Source organism: Kockovaella imperatae (assembly GCF_002102565.1).
Source record: "Kockovaella imperatae strain NRRL Y-17943 chromosome Unknown BD324scaffold_19, whole genome shotgun sequence".
In the NCBI taxonomy this organism is placed as follows: domain Eukaryota; kingdom Fungi; phylum Basidiomycota; class Tremellomycetes; order Tremellales; family Cuniculitremaceae; genus Kockovaella; species Kockovaella imperatae.
Genome location: NW_019028959.1, coordinates 116,938 through 139,579, shown reverse-complemented (window position 1 = coordinate 139,579; position 22,642 = coordinate 116,938). Strand labels below are relative to the sequence as shown.

Here is a 22,642-nt window from a genome sequence, read left to right as displayed (position 1 = left end):
ATATGTCGACGCTCTCCGTTATCCTGTCTATCTTTCCAAGATGGCCTGCCACTTTTCATGGACAGTCTCACACCAGGCGTCCCTCTAAATGTCCCTCGACCTGTCTTTTTGCCCTGACCCATCTTCCAGTACCTCCCGTAAAACTCTCCTCGCGGATGTTTCCTCCCACTACTCCTGCGCCTAACCGATCTAGCTCTTGCGCCTCAAGCTCCCCCTTGTGTACCAGCTTCTTCACCTCATCACTGACGACTCCTGCTTCCTTTTCCACCTCCTGGACCGCTCCTGTAAGTTTAGGCCATAAAGACTTGAGGCCGTGAGATACGGAGGACGCTTCCTTTTGCGCCGTTGATGAGATATCGTCGACCATGCGATGAGCCTTCTCAGAAACTCTATCCGCTGCTCTCGATACGGATTCACTGGTCGGCGTAGCTTTGGCGACGGCTTGACCAGTTTCCGAATTTTGCAATTGGGTAGATAGACGTTTGACAACCTTGCCAGTTTCGTCCACTACGACTAGACCCATGGCTGCCCAGTCCGTCTCTCGGACGCCGTCAAATGCTCTGGAAATGGCTACATTCCATCGTGATCGGAGTGTGTCCGTGAAGCGTGGTGTGTAAGGGTAAGAAGGTCCCACATAGGAGGATGGGGCTGGAGGAGTTTGAGGGTCAAAGGAATCGCTCAACAGGGCCGTGGAACGGTGCAAGCTGGGCGAAGAGTCAGCGGGATGAAGCTTCAACAGCTTCAATCTACATCACAGAGCTGGACCCCTGTTCTCCTCGTGCAGAGAGATAGCGAACAATCGTAGCGCTTGAGGCAGGTTCGAGGTAGCCTCGTATGACGCATGAAATCATCATCTCACACTCACTCATTCTGTAATGAGTCAGTCGCCTGACGCAGAGACGTGGACAAAGTATAGTAGACCGCGGCAGCCGCTAGGAGTCCAGAGCCTGTCCCAAGCACATAACCAGCCATGGCGACCGAAGCCTCAAGACCTCAAAAGAGCAAAAGATAGTTCAAAGTGTGGAATCTCAAGTCGTTTCTGGCCCCGAACTCATCGACCGAATCCCGGGATAGGAAAAAATCGTCATTTTGAGCCAAGTGACTCTAGAGAGGAGCGTGAATTATTAATTGTATTCATTCATTCATTCTTTGACTTGTCTGCGGCCGTGTACAGATGCTACATACATTGCTGTCTACTCAGGAATTCTTGACTCTCATGATCCAACCATCAAAGAACTTCATATCCTTCTTCTTGATCCTCGACGGTGACAGAGCGAGAGGCAGGTGATTTGGGAGGCGGTGTGAGAGACTCCACCTTATCCTCCTGAACTTGCGGGGCCGTCGTCTCCGTCTCCGTCGTCTCCTTGTCATCGGCAGTCGTCACTTCCGTCGCCTGATCCTCAACCTTGTCTGAAGACGATTCGGCAGCGGGTTGGGCCTCGTCTGCCTTTTCGTGTTCATGGGCGTCAAAGACCACCTCAGAGGGACCATCGGTGGCTTCGAACCCTTTGATAGCTTCTTGTGTAGACTCTTCATTTTTCTCCTCAGCGTGCTCCTCGAAATCACCAAGTTCGACGTGTTCAATGTCGCTGAGGGTCGAAGCTCCAGAAGAGACTGCAACGTCTTCGAGGTCACTCTCCTCCCCGTGCTCCCTCTTCTCCTTGACTTGAGTCCAAAGGTCATCTCGCTTCTTCTCCAGAGCCTCGATGGCACCTTCAACAGCTCGGACTACATCCTTTCGCTTTCGTCGCACATCCTTGTCTCCACCGCTTGACACTCCATCAGCAGCGAGAAGGAGTTGGAGGAGCTTGTGAGCCTGAGCGTGGTACCCCGAATTTGTCTTGTTGAACAAGAGTTGAGGTTGTTCGGCATTGTTGTTAGGTGCAAAGACTAGCTTTCGAGGGAACTCGAACGACTCAGTGGCGAGGTAGAGCTCATGAGCGATATTGTCCAATTTGTCAATGGAAGCGGATGACGAGACGGTTTCTACAGTCTCGGCCGGTGTCGCAGACTCGAAGTGTAGGTCGGGGACTTTGGCAGGTCGAGCAGCTGGCTTTTCACCTTCAGCGACGCCTTTGCCTTTTCCTTTAACCTCTGGCTCTGCCTTGAAATCTTGTCCTTGGGTCAAAGCGACTTCGACGTTGGCAAGGATGTCTCGCACGAAAGGTGGGATCTCGTAATGACCATTGAGGAAGTCGGAAATGGGAGTAGTCGCTTGTTTGGCGGGAATCTCCTCGTTCGTGGCGGAGGAAGTCGCATCCGGCTTGGAGGCGGTTTCGGTGGGCTTTGAGGAGGAGCCAGATCCCGACGCCTGGGGGGGCTGAGCTTCCGTAGCGGGCTCGGTGGTAGGTTCGAATTCGAGTCCGAATTGACCAAGGAACTGGTTCAAGCCACCGATGATGTTCTTGTCGGGTTGACTAGTGGGAGCTTCGCCATCTTTGGCAGGGTCGACTCGAAGTCCGAGGAAGTGAGAAAGCAGGTCGTTGAGATCTGATGGAAAGGCAGTAGAGGGCTCGGGTGCGGCGACGTTCTCCTTCGATGTCGGAGTCTCTGTGTTCTTCTGCGTAGCGGGGACCGACTCCGTGGCGACAGGCGCAGATTTGACTTCGACGGTTACAGGGGCTGATTCCTTGGTGGCAGATTCGGCAGTGACGGGAGAGGCGTCTTGAGTCGCTTCGGTAGCCTTGGTAGGGTCCTCACGAATGAGATTGATACCAAAGAATCCACTGAGCAAGTCGTTGATAATCTTCAAACCGTCCTCGCCCTCGAACTCCTTGTCATCCTTCTTATCGGCGACTTGTCGTCTCGCACAGTTTTCCGCACAAGCCTTTCGTTTAGCTTGTTCCTCTCGAATTCTCTGACAGTACTGTCGTTTCTTCTCCTGAGCTATGGCGGCAGCGTTTCGAGCGGCTTGCTCAGCTTGAGCCTGCGCGAAGGCGTATGCCTTGGCTTTCGCGGCTGTGACAAGTTGAGCTTGCCAAGCGTCCAAAGTTTGAGCCTTAGCAATTTCCTGTCGTCGTCGTTGTTGTTCTCGTTCGGCTTGAGCGCGTTCAATCAACCTCTGTCGTTCCTTGAGTCGCTCGAGGGCTTGAGCTCGCTGTCGAGCCAACTTTTCCCTCTTGAGCTCCGCTTCCTTTTCTCGTTGGAGAGCAGCTTGATAAGCCAACTCTCGCTCAGCTTTGATCTCTGCTTCACGGTTCAAGCGGGCGTCAACAGCTTGTCGACGCTCTCGAATAGCTTGTAGGTGTGCCAGAGCTGCTCGTTCTTCCGCATCGATGTCGGCTTCGTAGGGTGAAGCCGTGGCGGATGGGTGGCCATAGGTCGAGTGGTAGGGATGAGGAGGCGGACCTTGGTGGTAATAGTACTCAGGCTCGTAGACTGGTGCCGAGGGTTGGGAGAATGCCTGGTAAGGGAGATGAGGCGGGAGGTGAGTGGCGGGAAGGAAGCTTCGTCGACCCGAGTGACCTTGGTATGGGTGATGGTAGCCTTGACCGAAGAAAGACATGGTGGATGGTGTAGAGGACAAAGTGTGGTGAGGCGAAGACAGTAAGAGGAGAGCTAGCGAAGTGAGTGGATGATGAGAAGAGGAGGTGTTTCGATGTCAGTACTTTATATATGTCAGGTTTGAGGAGGGATATGGATTTGCTTCATAAGCTATGGAACGAACACGCGGCCCCCCTCAAGTGCTGACTGAGAGCTGAAGAACAACAACATCTGCTGCTGCTGGTGACAATTCGGTGATCGGTCAGAAAAAAGGAAGGAACACGAACAATCCACCATTCGCCACCGCATTCCAGCACTTTCCGGAAGGGGCGGAAGCAAAAGAAATATAACGTCACGTGACCCCACAATCAAGTGACCCACGGGGCTTTCCTCCCTAAGGGTTAAAACGTATCGCTACACAGGCTGCATGCTTGGTGAGAGAGATTTGAGACTTAACCCGCGCCTAACGGATCGTAAGAAGGAGCTCTTCTAAGACTCTGATGTCGGCCATGCAATGTCGTCCCCGTTGTTGGAAGTGATTCCCGTCCAAGGTCACCGGATGATGCCGCCACACGTGATGAAGACTCGGGCACGGTGTCGGTAGCTGTGAAAGCAGACTGGGATACACCTTGAGACGGCTTCGGAGGGACGGAGACAGCACCAAGCCGAGGGCTTGGTGCCGGCATCGGGACGCGGGTCAACCCGGTCGATGGGCGATCACTTCGGCTAGGCAATTCTGATGACGGTCTGAAATGCCCCGGTAACACAGCAGTGTCGGGCTTGATTGGAGTAACGCGCCGTGTAGGTGCTTGAGTCGATGACTCGCCCAATCTAGGGCTCCTCGAGCTCGTCGGTCTGAGTGCCATCCGATCACGACCATCTTCGGCGATCATTGAATCCTCAACCACCGATGTTTCATCTGGACTCGGTACAGGCTCAGGCTGCAACCCCAGAGGAATCGTACCTGCCGATACCGTTGCTGCTGTAATTGGCAGACCATTTGCACGTAGACCCTCGTGCCAGCCCCATTCCCTGACAATGTCTTCGATATCTGTCCCCGCAGCGCCGAGTAACGTATCTCGTATACGTTCGAGCCCATGACTCGCACTGGCAGAGTCTTGCTGCCCATTTGAGATGGCGAAAAGGAGATCCGACATGACTTTTCCCATTCCGACCATTGCTAACCGAAGTTCAGCCAGCTCCAGCTCGGCATTCTTCTTGGTAGACACCGCACTTTGGCCGAGTACGGGTGGGATGACGCCAGTCTGCCCTGAGTGCGGTCCGAGTCTGCCGGGACCAAAGGGCGAGCTGTGACTGGGCAAGACGTTTGGCGAGGTAGGAATGGCTGAGAATTGTCCAGATGGATCTCTAGCGGGCGATGGCGTGAATGGCAAGGTCGGCAAGTAGGAATATGCAGTGGCGGTGTCAGGAAGGTTACGCTGTGGTCCGCATCAGCCACTCGCTACCTGCCTCGTCATCGACTTCCTCACCCGCAAGTCAGCCACGGTCGAGAGGATAGCCCTGTCGATGCCTGAAGTGGTATCAGTCACTGTATGGCTTGAGCGACGATTTGTCTCTCACCAGCAGCTTGTGCCCTTTCGAACCAGCCCGCTGTGAAGCCCTGAACACCTCTTAGCGGTGGGGCTTGGGCCGGTGGCGGTCCGCGTCCTACCGACCTGCCGCTTTGATTGGGTCGTCTATGTTGAGGTCGTTGTTCAGGTTCTGGAGGCTGAGCTTTGACGCCGAGGACATCTTGGTTCTGCATGACGATCTCTACGCCAGCCGATGGAGTGATATTATCGCGGAGAAAGACAGCTTGCGTTATTATCAAGAATGGGGATAGGGTGTAGGTCTGTGATGGGGCGGGATAATGCAGGAGAGTTGTCAAAAGGACAGTGTAGTCGGCATTGAGAACTGAGATTGGCACATCAGTGATCATGATCCCCGCCTGAAGGCACTCACGTTCGTTTCGTATCAAGAGGAGTAAAGCAAGAACGACAAAGTCGAGAATGGCCAGTGAGGGATCCTCAGCAAAGATACCATCCCATAACCGTAGAGCAGTGGTGAATGGCAGTTCACGAGTGAATATCAATCTGATCCACCGTCTTGTGTGACTGTCAGTATTCTGAACTTTCTGAGCTGGGACGAACTGCCGCAAACTCACATGGCCCAGATCTGAGCTTCGATGCCCTCGGTCTCGAGGCGCTCCCAGAGTTGAGGATCAATCTTGCGCAGTAGCTCCAAGTGGATCCGAATACAACGCTGGATGATCGGTGCGGTGGTCGGAGGAGATGTGGTTGACTTCTGAATGACGTGTCAGGTAACGAGACATTCGTTCAGATGGCAGGCTAGGGAGGGGAACATACCGGACCTTCCTCCGCCCTCCACTCGTAGGACGATTTGGAGCTTTTCATGAGCGCTTCGAACAGCTCAAACGCATCGTGTTCGATATAACTTCGATCCAACACGGTGAACATGGCTTCGGTCCGGATCTGCTGCTCGGACTTTGTAGCGAGTGGAGAAGTTTCTTCATCCTGATGAGTGCCATTTTGTGGCGGGTCGAGAGTATCCTTGTCAATGACAAGGTGACAAACAGCCAAGAGCTCGTGCATTCCCTGATCATTTAAGAGAGTCAACGATTCGTCCCTCCAGCGGCCTCCAACTTTTGTCACTGACCTGCCTGTATCCTACGTCCGGGTGCATCATCGACCAAATGAACAACACCGTGACCATCGTTTTCCTGACGGACTCTGTCGTGAAGTAAGGCAGATCAGGAAACGTTCTCTCCACATCTCGTCTGATCTCATTTCTCAATTCCATCTGAGCGAACCATGATTTCCAGGGATTGTCCGAGGAAAGACTGAGAGGGTCCCAAGATCCTGGCGAGGCAGGAGGACCTTGATGTAGTGATGGAGATTGCCTCGTTGACCGATCCGCCTCTGAATGCGCAGTTGATGCCGAATATACCGCTCCTCGGGGAGCTGAGCAATCTGCAGCCCATCGTCCGTCCGGAGCTACCAGGTACTTTGACCGTAGCGTGTCGTATCTTGCTCTGGAGTCGGCCAAAGAGGTAGGATACAATTCCAATTGCATCGAGTCAGGCAAAAGGCCAAAGAAGAGCTGTTTAAATGATAACGTGAGTCTCTCTGGTCGGGGATCGATTTGAGCTGGGATAGACGAACCCTCCAGTATACAGAACGAAGCGGGACATCTCCACTCTCATCTTCGTTTCCGAGACCTTCTTTAGACGTTGCGGTACTCTTGAGCCTGTCTAGGGAGACCAAGGGATCGGAGAATACCTCATTCCATTTGGCCCTGAAGCAAGAATTTTCAGTACCAGTCCGAGGTATGTAGGCTTGCATGCGAGACAAGCAAGGTGTGGGAGAAGGTGTATGAGTGAATCCCTGGGCTCTCTGAGAACGAATGTGATACATCGCAATATCCTCCGGCGAAGTCGCAATGGGACAAGCTCTCAGACCAGAACTAGAAACTCACTTGATGGTCTCCACGGCCGGACGACCTTCCATCTTTGGCGGATCCTCAGTGGGTTGAACAAGCTTGCACCATCTCCTAGCGCATGTAGGGTATCATCAAGATATCCCTACGACGATGACAACAGTGGCCCTAGACAAGACGATAAAGCGAGGCGAGATCACCTGATGGAATGTAAACAGCTGCCAACGAAAATCGATATCGTACGAAACAGAGCCTCGCGCGTCATATGCATCATTTGACTTTCGTGCGTGGCGTCAATATTGACCTCGGGCCTTGGCAAAATGCATCATGAGTGAGTGTTCGTATCGCTACAGATTCAAGAAAGTCTAGCACAACAACCACAGGCCGAGGTCTCTAGCCTCCTATTGGTCTGCTCTCGTGGCCCATGTCTCTCAGAAAAAATTGTCCATATTGAACTCCTGAGCACCCTGCTGGACGTCCGCCTGGAGCTCCTTCATCAGATTACCAATCTTCTTCGGCTTGTCCTGTTCCACAGAGTCCGACACAGGCGCGATCCCCTCCCTAGAACCACCACCATCTCCAGAAATATCCGGATCGCTGACTTGTTCTGGGCCATTTGAGCTCGAAGTTGCCTTGCCTATTTCCAGCCCAAGAGCCCCTGCGCCGGTCTCTCCGTTAGCCTCGGGCCGCGGCGGGGGCGAAGGCATTCTTGAGGATTGTCCCGATCCGCCCTCTGTCAACGTCTGCATATCCATGTCCATGACCATACTCGCTTCCCGTCCTGAATGATTGAGCATGAAGGATGTCCGCCGGGCACGAGCAGCCGGCACGCGAAGTGACATGCCCGGTCGTTGTGGTGCTGCCAACGTGCCTTCAGACGAATGCAGCGGCAGTTTCGCATTCGAGCTCTGTATCTGTGATTGAGTCCGAGACACAGGGAAGAATGGTCGGTCGAAAGACCAGGAATGGAGTAGATCTAGTCCTAGAGGGTGACAACCTGGATAGACGCATTAGTCTTGTCGAAAGTCAGACCATTGGCCAAAAACAACTCACCCAATCGGAAAAAGACCCTAGCGTTGTGCAAGACAAAGTCAAACTCTGTCTTTTCAGGAATCTCGTTTGTCCCTTTGGCCGTTTGCAAAGACTTTGATTTGAGGTGTTGGAACAAAAGCAATAGACTCGGATCATCATTTGCAGGATCACCAACGATGAGCGAACGATCCAGCGAGGGTGCGGACGAAGCCACATCTTCAATGGGTGAGATCAACACTCTCACTGATAGATCTCGTCTGCCGAGAACCCAAAAGCCCCAGCTTGCAAGCCATCGATGTCCTCCTTGAAAGGCTCGCGGTAGAACCACATCGTGCAGGATGCTCTTAACGATCGGACCATCTGTCGATCCCTCCACAGCGTGAGCGAGGGCGAACGCCAATTGCCAATCGTCCAAATGCCGAAGAATGATGTTGGTAGCGTCTTTCGGCTGACCAGCGAGCATGAAGAAAGCTGCGGCGTACTCTGGGGAACCGAATAAGCTACCTTACGAGCAAGACTCGAGCCACTCACCATACCGCTGCTTACTCAGCAACGCATAAGCATTCTTCACAGCAGCCGTTCTCCATCTCTCTAGGTCAAAATCATTGGCAAGGAATTTCAACATCATGGATTGCTCCCTGTGTCCTGGAGCCTGCCGCCAAAGCCCGTGAACAACTTTGCGTTTTCCCAGCGCGAAAAAGATGAGAGAGCAAGTCGTCGGATCACGATCGTCGTCACTCATGAACCGATTTCGAGCCACCACTTCGAGTTGTGCCTTGACAATTTCGGTCGATTTCAACCAACAGAAAACGCCGAGAGAGCTCGCATCTTCCCATAACATCTTGCCATTGTCGCATGTCTCCGTCGCCGCAGAGAGAAGCATGTCCTGACTTTCACTGTGCATTGCCCACACGACGTTTCGGAATGACAAGAGGGATCGACGAGGTTTGACCATGGCTGAAAGCCCGTTCATGCCTAGGATAGAGGTGATTCGACTTGGCGCTGAGTGACGCCCATTGGGCATTGGTGTAGATGTCCCGCTGGTGCTCCGAGCATGATTGACAAACATCCTCACGGCTAAGAGATACCTGAGCCCACAAATGTCCAAAGCCCTTCGTTGTCGGTCGACTTCCAAGACGGCTCGAGCGACTGTCCCAAGTAGGACCTTCTCTGTTTTGTTTAGAGGAATGCGCACTGGGCCATCAAGCCGGTCGATAAGGTCATTGACGGCTCGAGAATCGAATTCGTCATGGCTCGTCTCGATACCGTCAGAGACCGCAGGGGTAGGTGTCGTATCGAACAGGCCTTCGTACTTGCCCACTGTCGCCTTGGCGTCCTGTCGGACGACAGCCTTGTGGGTGTGTAGAAACTCGCTCGGTTCTAAACGCTTGTATCGCAGCCTCCTGCTGTTGAGAATCTCGGCATGCTTCAGATTCTCGAGTAGATTCAGCAAGATCCTCTTGACTAGATCAATCTTGTTCCAAAGCAAGCACTGAGATAACATGGTCGGGTGATAATCCCATAACGGTCCGTTCTCATAGGCGATGAGCTGGAACAAATCCTCTGGCTCGTCACTTTCTTCGCCAAGTTTTGCGGTCGAGACTGGAGCTGGACCAGTCTCGGCTCGGCGTAGCGATGCTGCGGGCGTAGGAGCCGGTGTGTCCCTGTCCAGAAATCGAGAAAAGAGGTAGATCTGATTTCCTGCGCCCACAGCCAGAGAGCCCTCTGCAAGCCATATAGAGTCGGAAATCGGGATCGAGGAGTAGCTGTGAGATACCAAAATGATCAGCCTCACTCTGCTTCAGGTTCCGCTCATGCGCACCTAGTCATGTCGATCTGCATGAACGGCGCCCACCCAGCCGATGTTCCATCATAGCTCATCCTCTGCTCGCAAACCAAAACGACCTTGAATTCGAAGCCAACGGCGAGAACGGACTGCAAGTCTGAAGTCGTCGTCCAATCGAGATCTTGAACTTTTTCTCCGGGTCTGCAGCATGTCAGCCAAAGGTGACATCGAGGTCAGACTCACAGGAAACAATGAGTTAATTCCAGGCCGGTAGAGAATTCGCTCGTATTAGAGTCCCAAATGGTCATCTCATGCTCCACTTCCGATTTTTCACGTATGATAACCGTTTTCTTGCGAGAACTGCAGCGCGCCATGATAGGATCACAAATCCCCGTGCGAACTGACCCCGTCCTGCTCCAAGCTTCGTGCGTGTGACCAGGGACTTTCTCGTCGTCCGACAATTCTCCCTCCAAATCAGACTTGGAAGTCGTAAAGCGTGCCCGTAAATGCTCATGATCAAAGTGATGACCCAAGGCTGGACGCCAGAATTCTAGCGTCCCATCTTTGGAGATCGTCAGGATCATGTCTTGCAGTGGGACGTTGGCTTTCCAGTCAACTACCGACTGATGCCATCCCATCGGATCGACGGGAAGGACATGAGCCAGATTACCAGAGACCGGAAGGACGAACCGAGACAAGCGGGCGATGTCAGGTGGTGCAGATATGGTTGGTCGACTCGTATGAAGGTCAGGAAAGACGAGGGTCGTAGCTTCCGGTGAGGTCGGAGCGGATCCAGCGAGCCGAGAGTCAACCTTCCAGACCCAGGCGTGGCCTTGTCGACTAGCTGCCATGATGTACGCCTTTTGCGTTCGCCTTCCTCTTGCCGAGTATCCGTCGTCGATATCTGAAACAGCCAGTAGCATCTGGATCTCATCGTCGTCCGTCAGATCAAAGTCTGGAAAAGTGACTGCATCGGATGGCAAGCTCCTGCCTTCATCCAGATGCTGTAAGACAATAGTGGGTTTTCCCTCCGACCTGGAGTAGGTCACAATGGCTCGTCCCTTGGCGAAGATGGCCATAGCGATTGGTGCATCTGAAGTAGTCCAGATACCTCGGCCTAGCAGTACTTCCGATTGGGCACAAGACTTCAAAGGCTTGTCCAAGCGATCTGCATACCATACCGCAACCTCGTTTTCTCTACTGACCGCCAAGAGCCCCCGACCATTCGGCGTCCGAACGAAATGAGAGATGGGATCTGACAGCTGGTGTGCTGTGCGCGAGACATGCCCCGGTATGATCCCTGGCGAACGAGAGGCAAGTATGTCGGGGAGAGTGAGTTTGAGGCATTGGTTGTCATCTCCAGAATCAGGCTGGGTGACGGCCAGGAGTGAAGCATTTTTGGGATTGAGCAGAAGTCGTGATCCAGGAGCGAGGCGGCGCGATACACTCGGATCGATTTTCAACCTGCTCAAAGCCAGGGTCTTAAGCAATGTCGGAGGCTTTCGGTCCATATTCTGCAGACAAGATTCAGCATCGCTCAAGCGATACCACTCACCATGATCGACCGAAAGGCAATGTCACCGTCATCCCCTATCCAGGCGACGACATCACTCTCATCTCCAGCAAGGCTCTCTAATAGCTCGCTGACAGTGCTGGCGTTGTCAGTCGAGGTGATATTGTCGAGATCGTGGAGGACGGCAGACCAAAGAACGTGGGCATCCAGAGGCCAGACCACACCCTTAGATGAGGGCCTCGGCATCTTGCCTTTCCCTCCAGCCTTCGGCGCCGGCGCGGCGAAGGATTGGCTGTCTATCGTCAGAAGAAGCTGGAACCAAGATGGATCGTCGAGGACCGGTGAATAGATCCTGAAAACCGAGCATTCAGTGATGGTATAGAGGTGAGAATCGTCCCTGTCATTCGTCAGCATATGCCGAATTCTAGCAGAAACAGCAAGAATAGCAAGCTCACGAATCTGTCTGTGTCCTTCTCCACATGATGTGCGAAATCTCTCGAGGGTGCTTGAGCTCCTGCGGAACTCCGATTGGCTCAGCTTTACCGTTGAGAGGGAGGATGTGCACAGATCGATCCCCCTGCGTCATTGCGTCAGTTTATTGCTGGATGTAATGGCTTCAAAGCTCACATCTCGATACCAAGCGAGATGGCCCGTGTTGGGAGCTATCGTGAGATACGTTGGCGTGCGTGAGTTCCTTTGAAGGTCGATCAGTGTGAGCAATAGACGCCACTCACCTTGCCCAGATCCTGTCCCAAATAACAATTGCATCGCTCTCATTCATGTGCCAGCACTCAATTCCAGATAAAGTGCCGAGGACGAGGGCACCTTAGGAGTTTCAGCCTAAGTGTCTTTTCGAAGCGCAGGACCTGTTGCAGCTGACCTTTATGCAAGTCCAATGTGGTCACTGGCGCTCCAGCTACTAATGTTGAGCTGACATCCCATCTTCGTTTGCCCCGAATGGCACGCTGCCACGCTACCACATGAATGCCAGACCAGGCGATGATCTAGATCACTCGTGAGCCTCGAGTTGGTTGTAAGAGACTTCGAGCCCACCAATCCATCGACACATCGAACACCTTGCACCCGTTGATTCGATGAGCTTGCAGCTCTTGGCGGGAGCGCACTCCAGAAATCAAGCGTATCGGAGAGAACTAGCTCAGGTGAAACGAGTACGACATTAGAAGACGAAGTGTATGCCTGTCCGGTCTGTCAGCATCATAAACATATACCAATTGGGAACGATATGGCAACGCCGTGCGGAATGTCGGAAGCCGTTCCGAGGCGAGTGTACCAACTCACAATGTATACTTGGTCATCGTGCTTCACGATATCCAGGCATTGCTTTGATTCTCTACTTGGTCTGCCAGCAACAGCCTGTCGTAACCTCAACGACATGGAGTCACGGAGCCCGCCTCCCTATTTGCGACCAAAAGGTACACGAGCGTGAATGAGCTTTACTTTGCATTTGATGATCATACGCCAGCTGCCTCACCGCGTCGGCCATCGCCGCTTCCCATGACGTGGCATTCGGTTGCCCTGCTCCCGGTTAGGATCCGGTTTTTCCGGGAAAATTCCATTGGAACATGCTGGCAGACAGGAGAGTGACGCAGAGCCGTCGGCGAAGAATGCAGCCGGTCAAAACTCCAGCCTTCTTCCTCATCGGCAGCTAGTCTTTCTCGTCCTGCTCATCGTTAACGAAACCACAGAGCTACAGCAACTGGCTCACATCGTCTTTCCTCGCACACTTATACACGTAGCATAGCACCATGTCCGGCACGCTGTCTTCTTTCGCCATCCCCGCCGCCTTTCCTCTCGTCGGCCTAAGTCTTGTCGCTACTGCGACCTTGACCGTGAGTTAAGAGCGGTGTGCTCGTGTCAGGTTGAAAAGCTTATCGTCTCTCAGTTCTGGCAAGGTCTGCTTGTATCTGCAGCGAGGAAAGAGGCTGGTGTCCATTACCCAAATCTGTACGCTACCGATGCGGAGGCCAAAGCAGACAAGAAGAAGCTCGTGCGTCATGATCTCAGAGAGAATCTATAAAAGATTGATGCTGAGCTCTTGATCCAGGTTTACAACTGCACGCAACGAGCTCATGCCAACACACTCGAGAACGTGACTACCATCGTCACTCTGACCATCTTCCTTGGTGAGTTCCGTCGAGAGTTCTGTTGATGTATCAAACTGACAACCCTGGCCTTAAGGATTGTATCATCCCAAGGTCGCTGCCGCTTCCAACTTCATCTGGGTCGTTGGAAGAGTCTTGTACACTGTGAGTCGCATCAGGCTCCTTGATGGCAGAATTGCTACTGATATCCGTCCAGCTCGGATACAAGACCGGAGACCCAGCTACCAGGGTGCGTCCAGGTCCCAATTTGTTGATATACTGACTGACGCGTCATCCTGGCAGAACAAGACCGGTGGACCATTCGGATACATTGGACTCCTCAGTGAGTCCCTTGCACCTTCGGTTTTGAATCACACTGATCTTGCCCTTCAGCTCTCTTCTTCGGCACCATCTACACCGCCGGTACCAAGGCTTACCACCTATACGTCTAAGTCAAAAAGTGTATCGTAATATACCCTTTACGACCCTTCCAAAAGCAGAAGCTCATGGCGGATCAATGCATGATTTTGCTCTACTTGTCCGAGACATCTGCACCATAGGACCGAGTTGCGAGGCTCGGGATCCATGACGCTGCCTGATCCGAAATTTCGGCACCCGCTCCTGTCTCCTCATGTTGTTCATTCTTCCATTCATGATTGTGTTACTGTTGCATCCGAGGATCTAGGAATCTTCAATAAGCAAATGCCTCGAAGAACATGTCTCCACAGACCGTAGAGGATGACAACTACTTCGCCGACTAGCAGGAAGGTGTATCTCTTCCGAAAGCCATCAATCCCCGATGCCTACCTTGATGCCTTTCGCTCCGCGTTTTTTGACCCAGAGTGCATCTCAGTCCTGCAAGAGATCTACGAGTTGGAGGAATTGGCCACAGTGGTCAATCAAGGAGGACAAAGCTACGATGCTGTGGTGATAAGCAGTAAGCGTGGAGCTGAAGGATGGGTCAGAGCGGCTGAACAGGCGAGACAAATGAGTGAGCCATCTCTTGGCCGAATTCACGCTGATGTCGGCTCAGAAACGAGCTGGTCAACAACACCGCTCTATGCCGTCGGCAAGAGTACGTTTGATGTCCTGACTTCGACTTCCTACTCGGACCCTGCATCCGCCCTCCCATCACTATCCGAATATCGCATAGCCAAATCTGGATCGGCCCTCGTCGATTTGATTCGAAGGGACGATACTGGGAGGCCACCGACCGGACATTGGCTTATTGTACGAGGCGACAAATCTAACGAGGAGGTTGCCAACGGGCTGAGAGGTATGGGCAAGAGAGTCACAGAAGTCATAGTCTATCGCACTTTGGAGGATCCAGACTTGAGATCCAGTCTTCACGCCTTGCACTCAGGCTGGCTAGTCTTCTTCGCACCTTCATCGGCTGAGATGGTTCTCGCACATCTCTCACAAAGGCAAGAGCTATCTCCTCGAGCAGGGGCTGCTTCGTCAAGATACCGTATAGCGGCGATTGGACAAACGACCCGGAAGTTCTTGGAAGACAGGGGATACAGGGTGGACGCAGTCGCAGATGAACCGACCGCCTACGGTCTACTGCATTCCGTGAAGGATGCCTCTACTTCTTGGTAGGACCTGTGGAGGAGCCCGAGACGAACAGACTTCTGGATTCGATCCTCGAAATTGCATGACTGCATGTATCATTTCAAGGCAGGTCTACTATGGCTACACGACGTTGTTATCTCTAGCTTCAGCATCTCCATTACTTCTTAATGTCATCAGCTCCGGATGTCGCTCCCACAGAGCTGGTCTCGTTGATACCTGTCGTCAAATTGGCACCTTGAATAATGACGCTAGTCGCTTTGTGAGCTTGGAAGCCAGTAGCTCCTAGGTTTGCGCCAGTCTGACCAATGTCTAAAAACCTGTCAGCAGGTTCAAAGAGTCAAACGCACCATGGGCAACACTGTCCGCCTCTTTTCCATAGTTGTGATCAACAGCTCGATGGGCATTCTCGCTGACGCTCGTGGCGAGGCCAGCAGCCGCGCTAGCGATACCTTGCGCGGCGATCTGAGCCTGTTCCCAAGCTGATTCAGCCTGATGTCTGAATTCGGTCTTTTCATTATCAGGGACAGGTTTCGCAGCTTGGGCGATAGAGTCGGGCAGGTGGGATCCGAGCTGAAATAAGGTGAGCCAAGGTAACGAGGGCAACACACCTTCTTGCCTCCCTCGTGGATTGAATTTCCAACTTTGAGAGCTCCGACCTCTGCCTTTTCAGCCCAGGTCTGTGTCTTGAGGTTGGCATTTCGAGCGGCTTCCGCTACAGCCTGGGAAGGAGGAGCAGGGTGCGAAGGATTGGTTGCCGCGACGTGCCTGGTAAAACGTCAGACAAAGTTGGGGGGCGATGGAACCCACTTGTCCGTGTACGCTGTCAATCTCTCGGTCGCCGTCTTACTCGCTCCGATGACAGCCGATGCGATAGTCTCTCCCCATCCTTTCTGAGTCTTGCCGGCCATCTCGTACTCGTCGTTTACAAACAGGACCCGCTCGTCCCAGACTTTCTTGGTTTTCAGTGCATCTTCAAATTTGGCACAGAGGGCTTCTGTGGCCTCCCATTCGCCCTGTGAGGCGCTGGCAATATCAGCGTCTAACCATTGGCTAGTGAGCTCACCTGCTCTTCATGTTCAGCCTGACCTCGCCCAAAGCCGCTCCTCCGTCAGCCGGAGCGGGACTGAAAGTGTACACAGCATGTTCCTTGAGCGCCTGAATCTTTCTGACCGGGGTATTTGGAAGCAACGGCCAGCTAAGAGAACCGACAGTCAAAGTGAGGACCTGAAGAGGTTGAGTCGGAGGGTTCGGGGGCAAGACGGTCAGCGATAATTCGCCCGATCCAAGATCGATGGGTGTGGATGTGGGAGTGGGGAGATGCGTGGCCGTCACGGCTGGGATGTCTGCGATAGTCGTCATGGTGTATGTTTCGTCAATGGTTCTTTTCGAAAGCTGCTGGAATGCTATGCTAGTCGTAGACGTATATAAGAGTCAGCTGCTGTTCTACAACGGATTGGGATTGATCAGTCGATCGCCCCTCGCCTCGCTCGCTGATGGGCCATCGTCATCAGCCCCGAAATTACGACATGGCTTCTCCGTGTGGCGCAGGAAAATCTACGCCCGGCAAGCATGGGACCGGTGGGCAGCGGACTCAGAAGCCTCGCAGTGCAGTCCATAGCATCCATGTGTACTCGCAGCCCTATCTGATGAGAGCAGGCACAACATGCTTATCTACACGGTATGCCACCGTGTCGCACCCACCTCTATCCTGAAACCATGTGTCTCGCTTTTGAGCAGCCACACAAACATGATCTGAGGTCGCGTCTAGACTCCAAGGTCGGAGACTTTGTGTCCTCTCTATGGTGACCGCGAGTGAGATCTGGATCCTCGAGACCAGGCTTTGAGACATGATAAACAATCAGAGCATGTATAACAGCAGGATGGCTTTAACGCAAGATGGATTCGAAGGACGGATCTTCTCGCTTTCATTTCCACTCGATCGACTTCGACAATCCTTGTCCTCGACAACCAAATGGTACAGATAGTTCGACTCTTTCTCCTCAGCTTGGCAGCTGTAGGCACTCAGGCATATCATAAACGATCTCATGGCCATGCTCCATCACCGGCAGCATCCCAAGATCTCAAACTAGCCACTCGAGATGGAATCGTCAAACGTGGCGAAGCTCTCAAACGCGGAGATATTCGACCTCGAGGTACGACCGCAAGCTACCCAGACTGTTCAGGATTCCACTCGACACTCACAACCAACGATCATGCCGTATACTATAACACGCCTCTGACGGTTGGGTACGCTCATTCGCGACACGAGTCGTGCTTCAAGGATTGTCTCGCTGCTTGCTGTTCCCTATCGAGTGGGTTCCACGGCCGGGTACTGCTGATGATCGGCTCTTATTAGCTTGTACCGCTGCTTCCTTTGACCCTACTGAGAGCCATGGTCACAAGAATTGTTTCTTGTACGACGATAAGGACGCCAGTGTGTTCAATTATGGCACCGATTCCCACTATACGCTGGCAATCAATAGGAGAACGTGTGCTCACAACGCTGCCAACGGTAAGCAGGCCGGACCTTCAGAATCTGCCGAGTGTGGCTAATCGTTTGAACGCAGCTGGAGACTCGAGACAATGCTGCAATGCGCCCTTCAGACCTCCCTTGTTGCGTGGTAATCACTGATTATAGATGGCTGGGCGAAGGAGATAGATGAACGATGATCATGATCCGTAATGAAACCAGGACATTCCCCTTTATGGTCGTCATATCATATTTTATGATGGACATTGTCATTGTCTTCCAGCTGCTGAGGCTTTTGCCACAAATCTATTGCAAGTTCGTGGCAGAATTCATTGAAGTATTCAGCTCGTTCGACCTGAGATGCCCGCTGGGCTTTGAAACATACACAGTCGCAGAGCATCTCATCCCACGGGCTTCTTGGTTATCTCGGGAGCCACCCAAGATGACGCTGCAGTCTGCGACTTGGATGGCGAGCCGCCCATGATCCCGTGGAACGTCTTAGCCCAGGAGAGAGTCCTCGAAACGGATTAATAATGCTTATTATCATCATGATTCCTAATCGTCTCCTAATCTGACAAGCAAACTGCCCCTGAATGCCGTCGGAAACCAAAGCTAATGAGGTAATGCCCAGCCCTTCCATCGGGATCCTCGATCACAAGCGTGATTCATCATCCACACGCATCTGGCTGATACATATATATATATAAGGAGCTGAAGGCGACCAGACCATTACTCTGGACAAGCTCTCGGACTCTGAAGTGAATGCTTCTGAGGTCCACTTCGCGCATTGGTACCCAGCTATTGCATATTTCAACCCGCACGTCCTCGTTCGCACCTCGACTCTATCCCTTGAATTCCGGATCACGTCTCAAGAGCAACATGGCCACTAACCCCGGTTGGGCAGGCAAAGATGGTCACTTCAAGCGGCAGGTCAGTGCATTCAGAGATCACATCGAGGAGAATGGAGAGCATCCGCCTGAAAAGGGTGAGTGGCCCTTTGCGCGGACAGCAAGCTCAGTCGCTCATGACCCTGTGTGCTTCCTATAGGGCGATACCACCTCTATGTCTGTTACGCTTGTCCCTGGGCACACCGAGCTCTGATTATCAGGCAGCTCAAGGGCCTTGAGGATTATATCGGTGGGGTCAATACAACTAAACCAGGTACATGAGCTGACATTTCCTCCGCCGTTTAGACGTCTCCTATGTCCACCCGCACATGCTTGAGGGTGGATGGCACTTTGTCAAACCTGACAATGCCAAGAAGCAGGCCGCACCCGTCTCCGAACACTCGTTCGACACCTTCCCAGGCTCTACCGAGGATCATCTCTTTGGATCCGAGTATATGTCAGAAATCTACAAAAAAGCCGATCCCAATTACTCTCAACGTTTCACCGTCCCAGTCGTATGGGACAAGAAATCCAACACCCTGGTCAACAATGAATCGTCAGAGATCATCCGTGATTTCAACTCGGCCTTCAACTCGACTCTACCTGATGGTGAGAAGAAGGAACTGGACCTCTACCCCGAGGATCTCCGTAAAGAGATTGACGAGTTGAACACCTGGGTCTACGACGATATCAACAACGGAGTTTACAAGTCGGGTTTCGCTACCACTCAGGAGGCTTATGAGAAGAACGTCGTTCAGCTATTCAAGTCGCTCGACAGAGTCGAAAAGATCTTGAGCGATGGACGAGATTACCTCATCGGAGGCAAACTCACCGAGGCGGATGTCAGGTGGGCTGCAACCGAATCTTCTCTATAGCACTCTTCACTTAAGCTTTTCTTAGGACCTACACTACTATCGTCAGATTTGATCCTGTCTATCACGGTCATTTCAAGTGCAATCTCGGCAGCAGTGAGTCTCAGTATTGCACAGTCTACAGGTGTTGACAGCATTTTGAAGTTCGACACGACTACCCTCATATCAACCGATGGCTGAAGAACCTGTACTGGAACAACCCAGCTTTCAAAGATACCACCGATTTTGACCGTGAGTGGATCTCAAGCGCGCATGATGCACGACTCACTCTTTCAATCAGAGATCAAAGAGCACTACTACTACTCACACGGAAACATCAACCCTACTCGAGTTGTGCCTCTTGGACCAAAAGAGGACATTGAGCCGCTCTAAATGGCGATCAATTGGAGCACACCACACGTACAAGGATGATTTATGTATTAACTCGGCATTTCGATGAGCCTTTGGCTCACGATCTCTGTCCCACTGGCACATCCTTTGTGATTCTCCCTGATTACCTTTCAGGCTTTCACCCTTACGCGATAGCGCATAACCACATCTAGCATGCTCACCATGTAGCCGGGCTCATACCAGTGATCATAGACGACTGTAGCAGGTCTGTCACCTTTCACTGGTCAGACTACCATGCCACCGCCCTCATCTCGACTGTCATATCCCCCCGACAATGCCTCTATGTTTCCCACCTCGCCAACCGCCTCCCGGGGAACCAGGGCTTCCTCCGTCTTTCCGTACACTCTCGCACGGCCGCCAACTAATTACTCAGAAGCGTCATGGTTGGCAAAGACCTCAGCCCGACCTCATCCGTCCAACCCGCCGCTGCCTCGAAGACTCACCCCTTCGAATACAGTCCAAGGCGAAGACCCATTTACCGACGGCGAAACACCTCTCTATGCACGATCAGACTGGGCAGATGACGCGACACCTCGAGCGGACAAACACCAAGAAGAACGACAGCTCGTCCGATCTCCATCATCTTTTCGTCAGAATCAGGCTGCATTAATTGCCTCAGAGTTCAAAGATGGCGAACCGTCAGGTGCAGGTACGCTGTGGTCTCGTAGCAGTTACGCTGGGGACATGACCACCTCGCGTTTCACGCCTGGTCCCGGTGCAAAAGCCCTCGGAGGGATTCTGGAGGAAGATGAGGAAGAATCGCCTGCATATCCTGCTTATACGCAAGACGGGCCTGTCGCCTCGCCCGATATCATGTCGCCTCTGCCCGCTACTCCATGGACAGCAGGCGCAGCACACAGGCGCTCAGACAGTGGCCCGAATCGGTCTTCTAGGTACTCTCCCTCTAGGTCCGTCTCGTCCTTACCTCAAGTCGTCGCTACGCCCATACTGGCGAGGAAGCATCAGGGGCAGGTGACCCCTGTCTCTGAACCTAGGCCTGAACACATCGCGCAACGCAAGTCGACGCTCCCTTCTGTTTTGGACCTGGAACACATCACTGGAGGCGGGCTTTCTCCTGATGCATTTGCCGATCGATTCCAACAACAGCAGGTTTTGCGTCACGGCGTCCCTCGCCACTCTGCCTTCCCGGCTGTACCTCCTCTTCCAGTGGAAGAGCAACCTGGCGATACAAACCTCATGACGGCAGGTGCCCATCAAAGACTCGGCAGAATGTCAGTAGCTCCAGCAAGGTACTCCACGACGGGCAGGAAGAAGGGCAAGCGCAAGAGGTCTCTGATGAAATCCACAGGATCGGATGAACATGAGAAGTCTCCCCTGAGAAACAGCCTCAGGGTCAGTACAAGGAGCCAAGGCTGGATGACCAATCCCATTGTCCGATTCTACTTTACTTGGAGGCCATTTATGACGGCTGCGCTCACCCTGATCTCTGCTCTGCTACTCACCATTAGCCTGCAAAATGCGCCTTCAATGATCTCGCCTTTGGTGAAGGTACAAGCCGGAGCGTTCAATGTGAGCGCTGCAGACCCACGGCCGGTAGGCCTTGGGGCCAGTGGCTGGTGTCAATTGGAAGGGGACAGGTGTGCTTTTCAGCATTCCCTTGACTTCACATCGCTGATGACAGCATGCAAGTCTGACGTGCAGAGAGTACAGATCTGGCGATTTCGTCAACGCAGGTAGGAGTTACCAGCTGCCTGGAGAGTGAATTGAGCGCAGTGCTGGAATGACCACTGCTGACAAGCGCTCCAGCTCGCTGCTACCAGCTCTGGGAGAGCTCTACTCAGCTTTGGCAGCTACGACCTGGCTCCTAGCTGCCTATTCACTGACAGCGTGCTTTCTACATTTCTACCTCTTCTTTGCGCTGTCTGTCCCTTTCTCGCACCTGATCGATGAATCACACCCGTTGGATCAAAGCGCACGACTGAAAGTCGAGCGAAAGCTTCTTGACGAACCGCAAGGTCAGGACCCGGTTCAGGTCGAAGTTGATATACGAGTCATGTGCGAAAGACCGCCATATGAAGGGTATCTTTGGGTCTGGTGGGCTTGGTGGGCTCATCGGAAGAGTCCCGTCGGCATCGTATTCAGTATGGCACAAGGAGTCATGGGGATGTCCAGTGTGAGTTGCTCAGATTGGCGAACTTGGGCGGCGTGTAAGCTAAGTTTGGTCTTATAGTTCGGGGCCGCTGTTGGCTTCTACAAGGAGGTGGCGGATGCCACTGTGGCATCTGAAGTGGCTTTGGGGTGAGCTAGCAAGCACAGTCGAACGCTGACGAAACAGGGGAGGTGCAGTCTTGCCGATCCTCGTCACGATACTGTGTTTGGACCCCTTCATAGCCTCGCTCAGGTGGCTGTTCCATGCCGTGAGGATGCACACTGTCGTTCGTGGAACTAATGGTCCCTAGTCCGACTCATGGTCGACATTCCTTCATCCTCCCGAGCCATCCGCAGCGGCCATCATGCTTCCCTCTCGTGGCAGATTGGAACACGTCCGCCCCACATCCGACCGGTCCTCCTTCTTTGCTCGTCAACCATCCGCTGTGCCAATCATGACAACCTATAGCGCGGCACAAGGTTTTGGCGAAGTAGAAATCCCAGAGAACCCCGGACAGATGGATGATGAGACTCGACGATGGCTCGCAGCTTACCCTTCTGATCCAGAGCTTGTGGAGCTCATCGCCTCTCTGCAAAGCGGACAGGAGAATGATGATTTCCTCCTGTCAGATGTTGGTTTAGTCTACCTTCGACCCGAAACGGAGGATCAACAAGCCTTGCTTGTTCCTCCAGCCGGAGTCATCCGACATGAATTGATCGAAGATGCTCACGCGCCTCTCGAAGAAGCCCTCCATGATCTCGATCAAGTACTTCATCGGAGGGCCACTGATGTATTGGCTGAATTGAACGAGACATTCTGGTGGATGGGAATGCAGGAGGACGTTGAACAATACGTGAAGACTTGTGAGGAATGCGCTAGGAGGAGAATCGAGTTGAAACCTGGCATGACTGCCGTTCCGTTCACCGGTATCACTGGATGGACCGAGGAACTCGATGGCAAGACTGCTCT

General features: G+C 52.9%; 10 protein-coding genes across 10 annotated transcripts; 5 read left to right on the top strand and 5 right to left on the bottom strand.

Annotated features, from left to right (window-relative positions):
* Positions 1-67: 67 nt before the first annotated feature.
* On the bottom strand, positions 68-972 carry BD324DRAFT_654054 (hypothetical protein; the record flags this gene model as incomplete). Its single annotated transcript, XM_022018744.1, has 2 exons — positions 68-704; positions 866-972. 2 exons carry the CDS (start codon positions 970-972, stop codon positions 68-70), a joined length of 744 nt encoding a protein of 247 aa, XP_021867918.1.
* Positions 973-1,228: 256 nt separating this feature from the next.
* Positions 1,229-3,505, bottom strand: BD324DRAFT_654053 (hypothetical protein; the record flags this gene model as incomplete). Its single annotated transcript, XM_022018743.1, has 1 exon — positions 1,229-3,505. One exon carries the CDS (start codon positions 3,503-3,505, stop codon positions 1,229-1,231), a length of 2,277 nt encoding a protein of 758 aa, XP_021867917.1.
* A 265-nt stretch (positions 3,506-3,770) lies between these two features.
* BD324DRAFT_217493 (rab-GTPase-TBC domain-domain-containing protein) lies at positions 3,771-6,610 on the bottom strand. Its single transcript, XM_022012203.1, has 7 exons — positions 6,160-6,610; positions 5,850-6,098; positions 5,648-5,787; positions 5,446-5,588; positions 5,065-5,397; positions 4,974-5,014; positions 3,771-4,922 (listed from the first exon to the last, which is right to left on the bottom strand). The coding sequence occupies exons 1-7, from the start codon at positions 6,574-6,576 to the stop codon at positions 3,936-3,938; spliced, it is 2,310 nt and encodes a 769-aa protein (XP_021867916.1). The 5' UTR covers positions 6,577-6,610; the 3' UTR covers positions 3,771-3,935.
* Positions 6,611-7,214: 604 nt separating this feature from the next.
* On the bottom strand, positions 7,215-12,752 carry BD324DRAFT_217020 (RAVE protein 1 C terminal-domain-containing protein). The gene is made up of 12 exons (XM_022012201.1): positions 12,570-12,752; positions 12,324-12,467; positions 12,151-12,274; positions 12,005-12,095; positions 11,898-11,964; positions 11,726-11,847; positions 11,313-11,667; positions 10,001-11,271; positions 9,794-9,958; positions 8,503-9,737; positions 7,993-8,454; positions 7,215-7,936 (listed from the first exon to the last, which is right to left on the bottom strand). Exons 1-12 carry the CDS (start codon positions 12,663-12,665, stop codon positions 7,371-7,373), a joined length of 4,698 nt encoding a protein of 1,565 aa, XP_021867915.1. The 5' UTR covers positions 12,666-12,752; the 3' UTR covers positions 7,215-7,370.
* Positions 12,696-13,994, top strand: BD324DRAFT_639454 (hypothetical protein). Its single transcript, XM_022017232.1, has 7 exons — positions 12,696-13,120; positions 13,174-13,278; positions 13,336-13,414; positions 13,470-13,537; positions 13,590-13,622; positions 13,676-13,715; positions 13,766-13,994. The coding sequence occupies exons 1-7, from the start codon at positions 13,037-13,039 to the stop codon at positions 13,822-13,824; spliced, it is 468 nt and encodes a 155-aa protein (XP_021867914.1). The 5' UTR covers positions 12,696-13,036; the 3' UTR covers positions 13,825-13,994.
* BD324DRAFT_639452 (tetrapyrrole biosynthesis, uroporphyrinogen III synthase) lies at positions 13,995-15,037 on the top strand. The gene is made up of 2 exons (XM_022017231.1): positions 13,995-14,363; positions 14,406-15,037. The coding sequence occupies exons 1-2, from the start codon at positions 14,111-14,113 to the stop codon at positions 14,969-14,971; spliced, it is 819 nt and encodes a 272-aa protein (XP_021867913.1). The 5' UTR covers positions 13,995-14,110; the 3' UTR covers positions 14,972-15,037.
* A 64-nt stretch (positions 15,038-15,101) lies between these two features.
* On the bottom strand, positions 15,102-16,303 carry BD324DRAFT_643887 (hypothetical protein; the record flags this gene model as incomplete). Its single annotated transcript, XM_022017575.1, has 5 exons — positions 15,102-15,253; positions 15,292-15,514; positions 15,553-15,709; positions 15,752-15,967; positions 16,008-16,303. 5 exons carry the CDS (start codon positions 16,301-16,303, stop codon positions 15,102-15,104), a joined length of 1,044 nt encoding a protein of 347 aa, XP_021867912.1.
* Positions 16,304-16,840: 537 nt separating this feature from the next.
* Positions 16,841-17,671, top strand: BD324DRAFT_216687 (hypothetical protein). The gene is made up of 2 exons (XM_022012200.1): positions 16,841-17,256; positions 17,301-17,671. Exons 1-2 carry the CDS (start codon positions 16,917-16,919, stop codon positions 17,495-17,497), a joined length of 537 nt encoding a protein of 178 aa, XP_021867911.1. The 5' UTR covers positions 16,841-16,916; the 3' UTR covers positions 17,498-17,671.
* Positions 17,672-18,293: 622 nt separating this feature from the next.
* Positions 18,294-19,545, top strand: BD324DRAFT_654046 (glutathione S-transferase; the record flags this gene model as incomplete). The annotated part of the gene is made up of 6 exons (XM_022018742.1): positions 18,294-18,399; positions 18,462-18,551; positions 18,608-19,148; positions 19,202-19,269; positions 19,318-19,404; positions 19,454-19,545. The coding sequence occupies 6 exons, from the start codon at positions 18,294-18,296 to the stop codon at positions 19,543-19,545; spliced, it is 984 nt and encodes a 327-aa protein (XP_021867910.1).
* Positions 19,546-19,671: 126 nt separating this feature from the next.
* On the top strand, positions 19,672-22,613 carry BD324DRAFT_217041 (hypothetical protein). The gene is made up of 8 exons (XM_022012202.1): positions 19,672-21,161; positions 21,214-21,282; positions 21,331-21,539; positions 21,576-21,697; positions 21,755-21,822; positions 21,860-21,941; positions 21,984-22,355; positions 22,396-22,613. The coding sequence occupies exons 1-8, from the start codon at positions 19,798-19,800 to the stop codon at positions 22,477-22,479; spliced, it is 2,370 nt and encodes a 789-aa protein (XP_021867909.1). The 5' UTR covers positions 19,672-19,797; the 3' UTR covers positions 22,480-22,613.
* Positions 22,614-22,642: the final 29 nt, after the last annotated feature.

What these genes read in the sequence shown, in the direction of transcription:
- BD324DRAFT_217493 (XM_022012203.1), bottom strand. Translation starts at nt 6,576, where the DNA reads ATGCAATTGGAATTGTATCCTACCTCTTTGGCCGACTCCAGAGCAAGA. An exon ending in CGGACGTAGGATACAGGCAG is followed by an intron (nt 6,099 to 6,159) that starts GTCAGTGACAAA and finishes TTAAATGATCAG; the next exon opens with GGAATGCACGAGCTCTTGGC. An exon ending in GAAGCTCAGATCTGGGCCAT is followed by an intron (nt 5,589 to 5,647) that starts GTGAGTTTGCGG and finishes CAGTCACACAAG; the next exon opens with ACGGTGGATCAGATTGATAT.
- BD324DRAFT_217020 (XM_022012201.1), bottom strand. Translation starts at nt 12,665, where the DNA reads ATGTCGTTGAGGTTACGACAGGCTGTTGCTGGCAGACCAAGTAGAGAA. An exon ending in TTCGATGTGTCGATGGATTG is followed by an intron (nt 12,275 to 12,323) that starts GTGGGCTCGAAG and finishes CGAGTGATCTAG; the next exon opens with ATCATCGCCTGGTCTGGCAT. An exon ending in AGAAGGACACAGACAGATTC is followed by an intron (nt 11,668 to 11,725) that starts GTGAGCTTGCTA and finishes GACGAATGACAG; the next exon opens with GGACGATTCTCACCTCTATA.
- BD324DRAFT_639454 (XM_022017232.1), top strand. Translation starts at nt 13,037, where the DNA reads ATGTCCGGCACGCTGTCTTCTTTCGCCATCCCCGCCGCCTTTCCTCTC. An exon ending in AAGCAGACAAGAAGAAGCTC is followed by an intron (nt 13,279 to 13,335) that starts GTGCGTCATGAT and finishes CTCTTGATCCAG; the next exon opens with GTTTACAACTGCACGCAACG. An exon ending in CGGATACATTGGACTCCTCA is followed by an intron (nt 13,716 to 13,765) that starts GTGAGTCCCTTG and finishes CTTGCCCTTCAG; the next exon opens with CTCTCTTCTTCGGCACCATC.
- BD324DRAFT_639452 (XM_022017231.1), top strand. Translation starts at nt 14,111, where the DNA reads ATGACAACTACTTCGCCGACTAGCAGGAAGGTGTATCTCTTCCGAAAG. An exon ending in TGAACAGGCGAGACAAATGA is followed by an intron (nt 14,364 to 14,405) that starts GTGAGCCATCTC and finishes ATGTCGGCTCAG; the next exon opens with AAACGAGCTGGTCAACAACA.
- BD324DRAFT_216687 (XM_022012200.1), top strand. Translation starts at nt 16,917, where the DNA reads ATGGTACAGATAGTTCGACTCTTTCTCCTCAGCTTGGCAGCTGTAGGC. An exon ending in TGCTTGCTGTTCCCTATCGA is followed by an intron (nt 17,257 to 17,300) that starts GTGGGTTCCACG and finishes GGCTCTTATTAG; the next exon opens with CTTGTACCGCTGCTTCCTTT.
- BD324DRAFT_217041 (XM_022012202.1), top strand. Translation starts at nt 19,798, where the DNA reads ATGCCACCGCCCTCATCTCGACTGTCATATCCCCCCGACAATGCCTCT. An exon ending in GAGTCATGGGGATGTCCAGT is followed by an intron (nt 21,698 to 21,754) that starts GTGAGTTGCTCA and finishes TTGGTCTTATAG; the next exon opens with TTCGGGGCCGCTGTTGGCTT. An exon ending in GCATCTGAAGTGGCTTTGGG is followed by an intron (nt 21,823 to 21,859) that starts GTGAGCTAGCAA and finishes CTGACGAAACAG; the next exon opens with GGGAGGTGCAGTCTTGCCGA.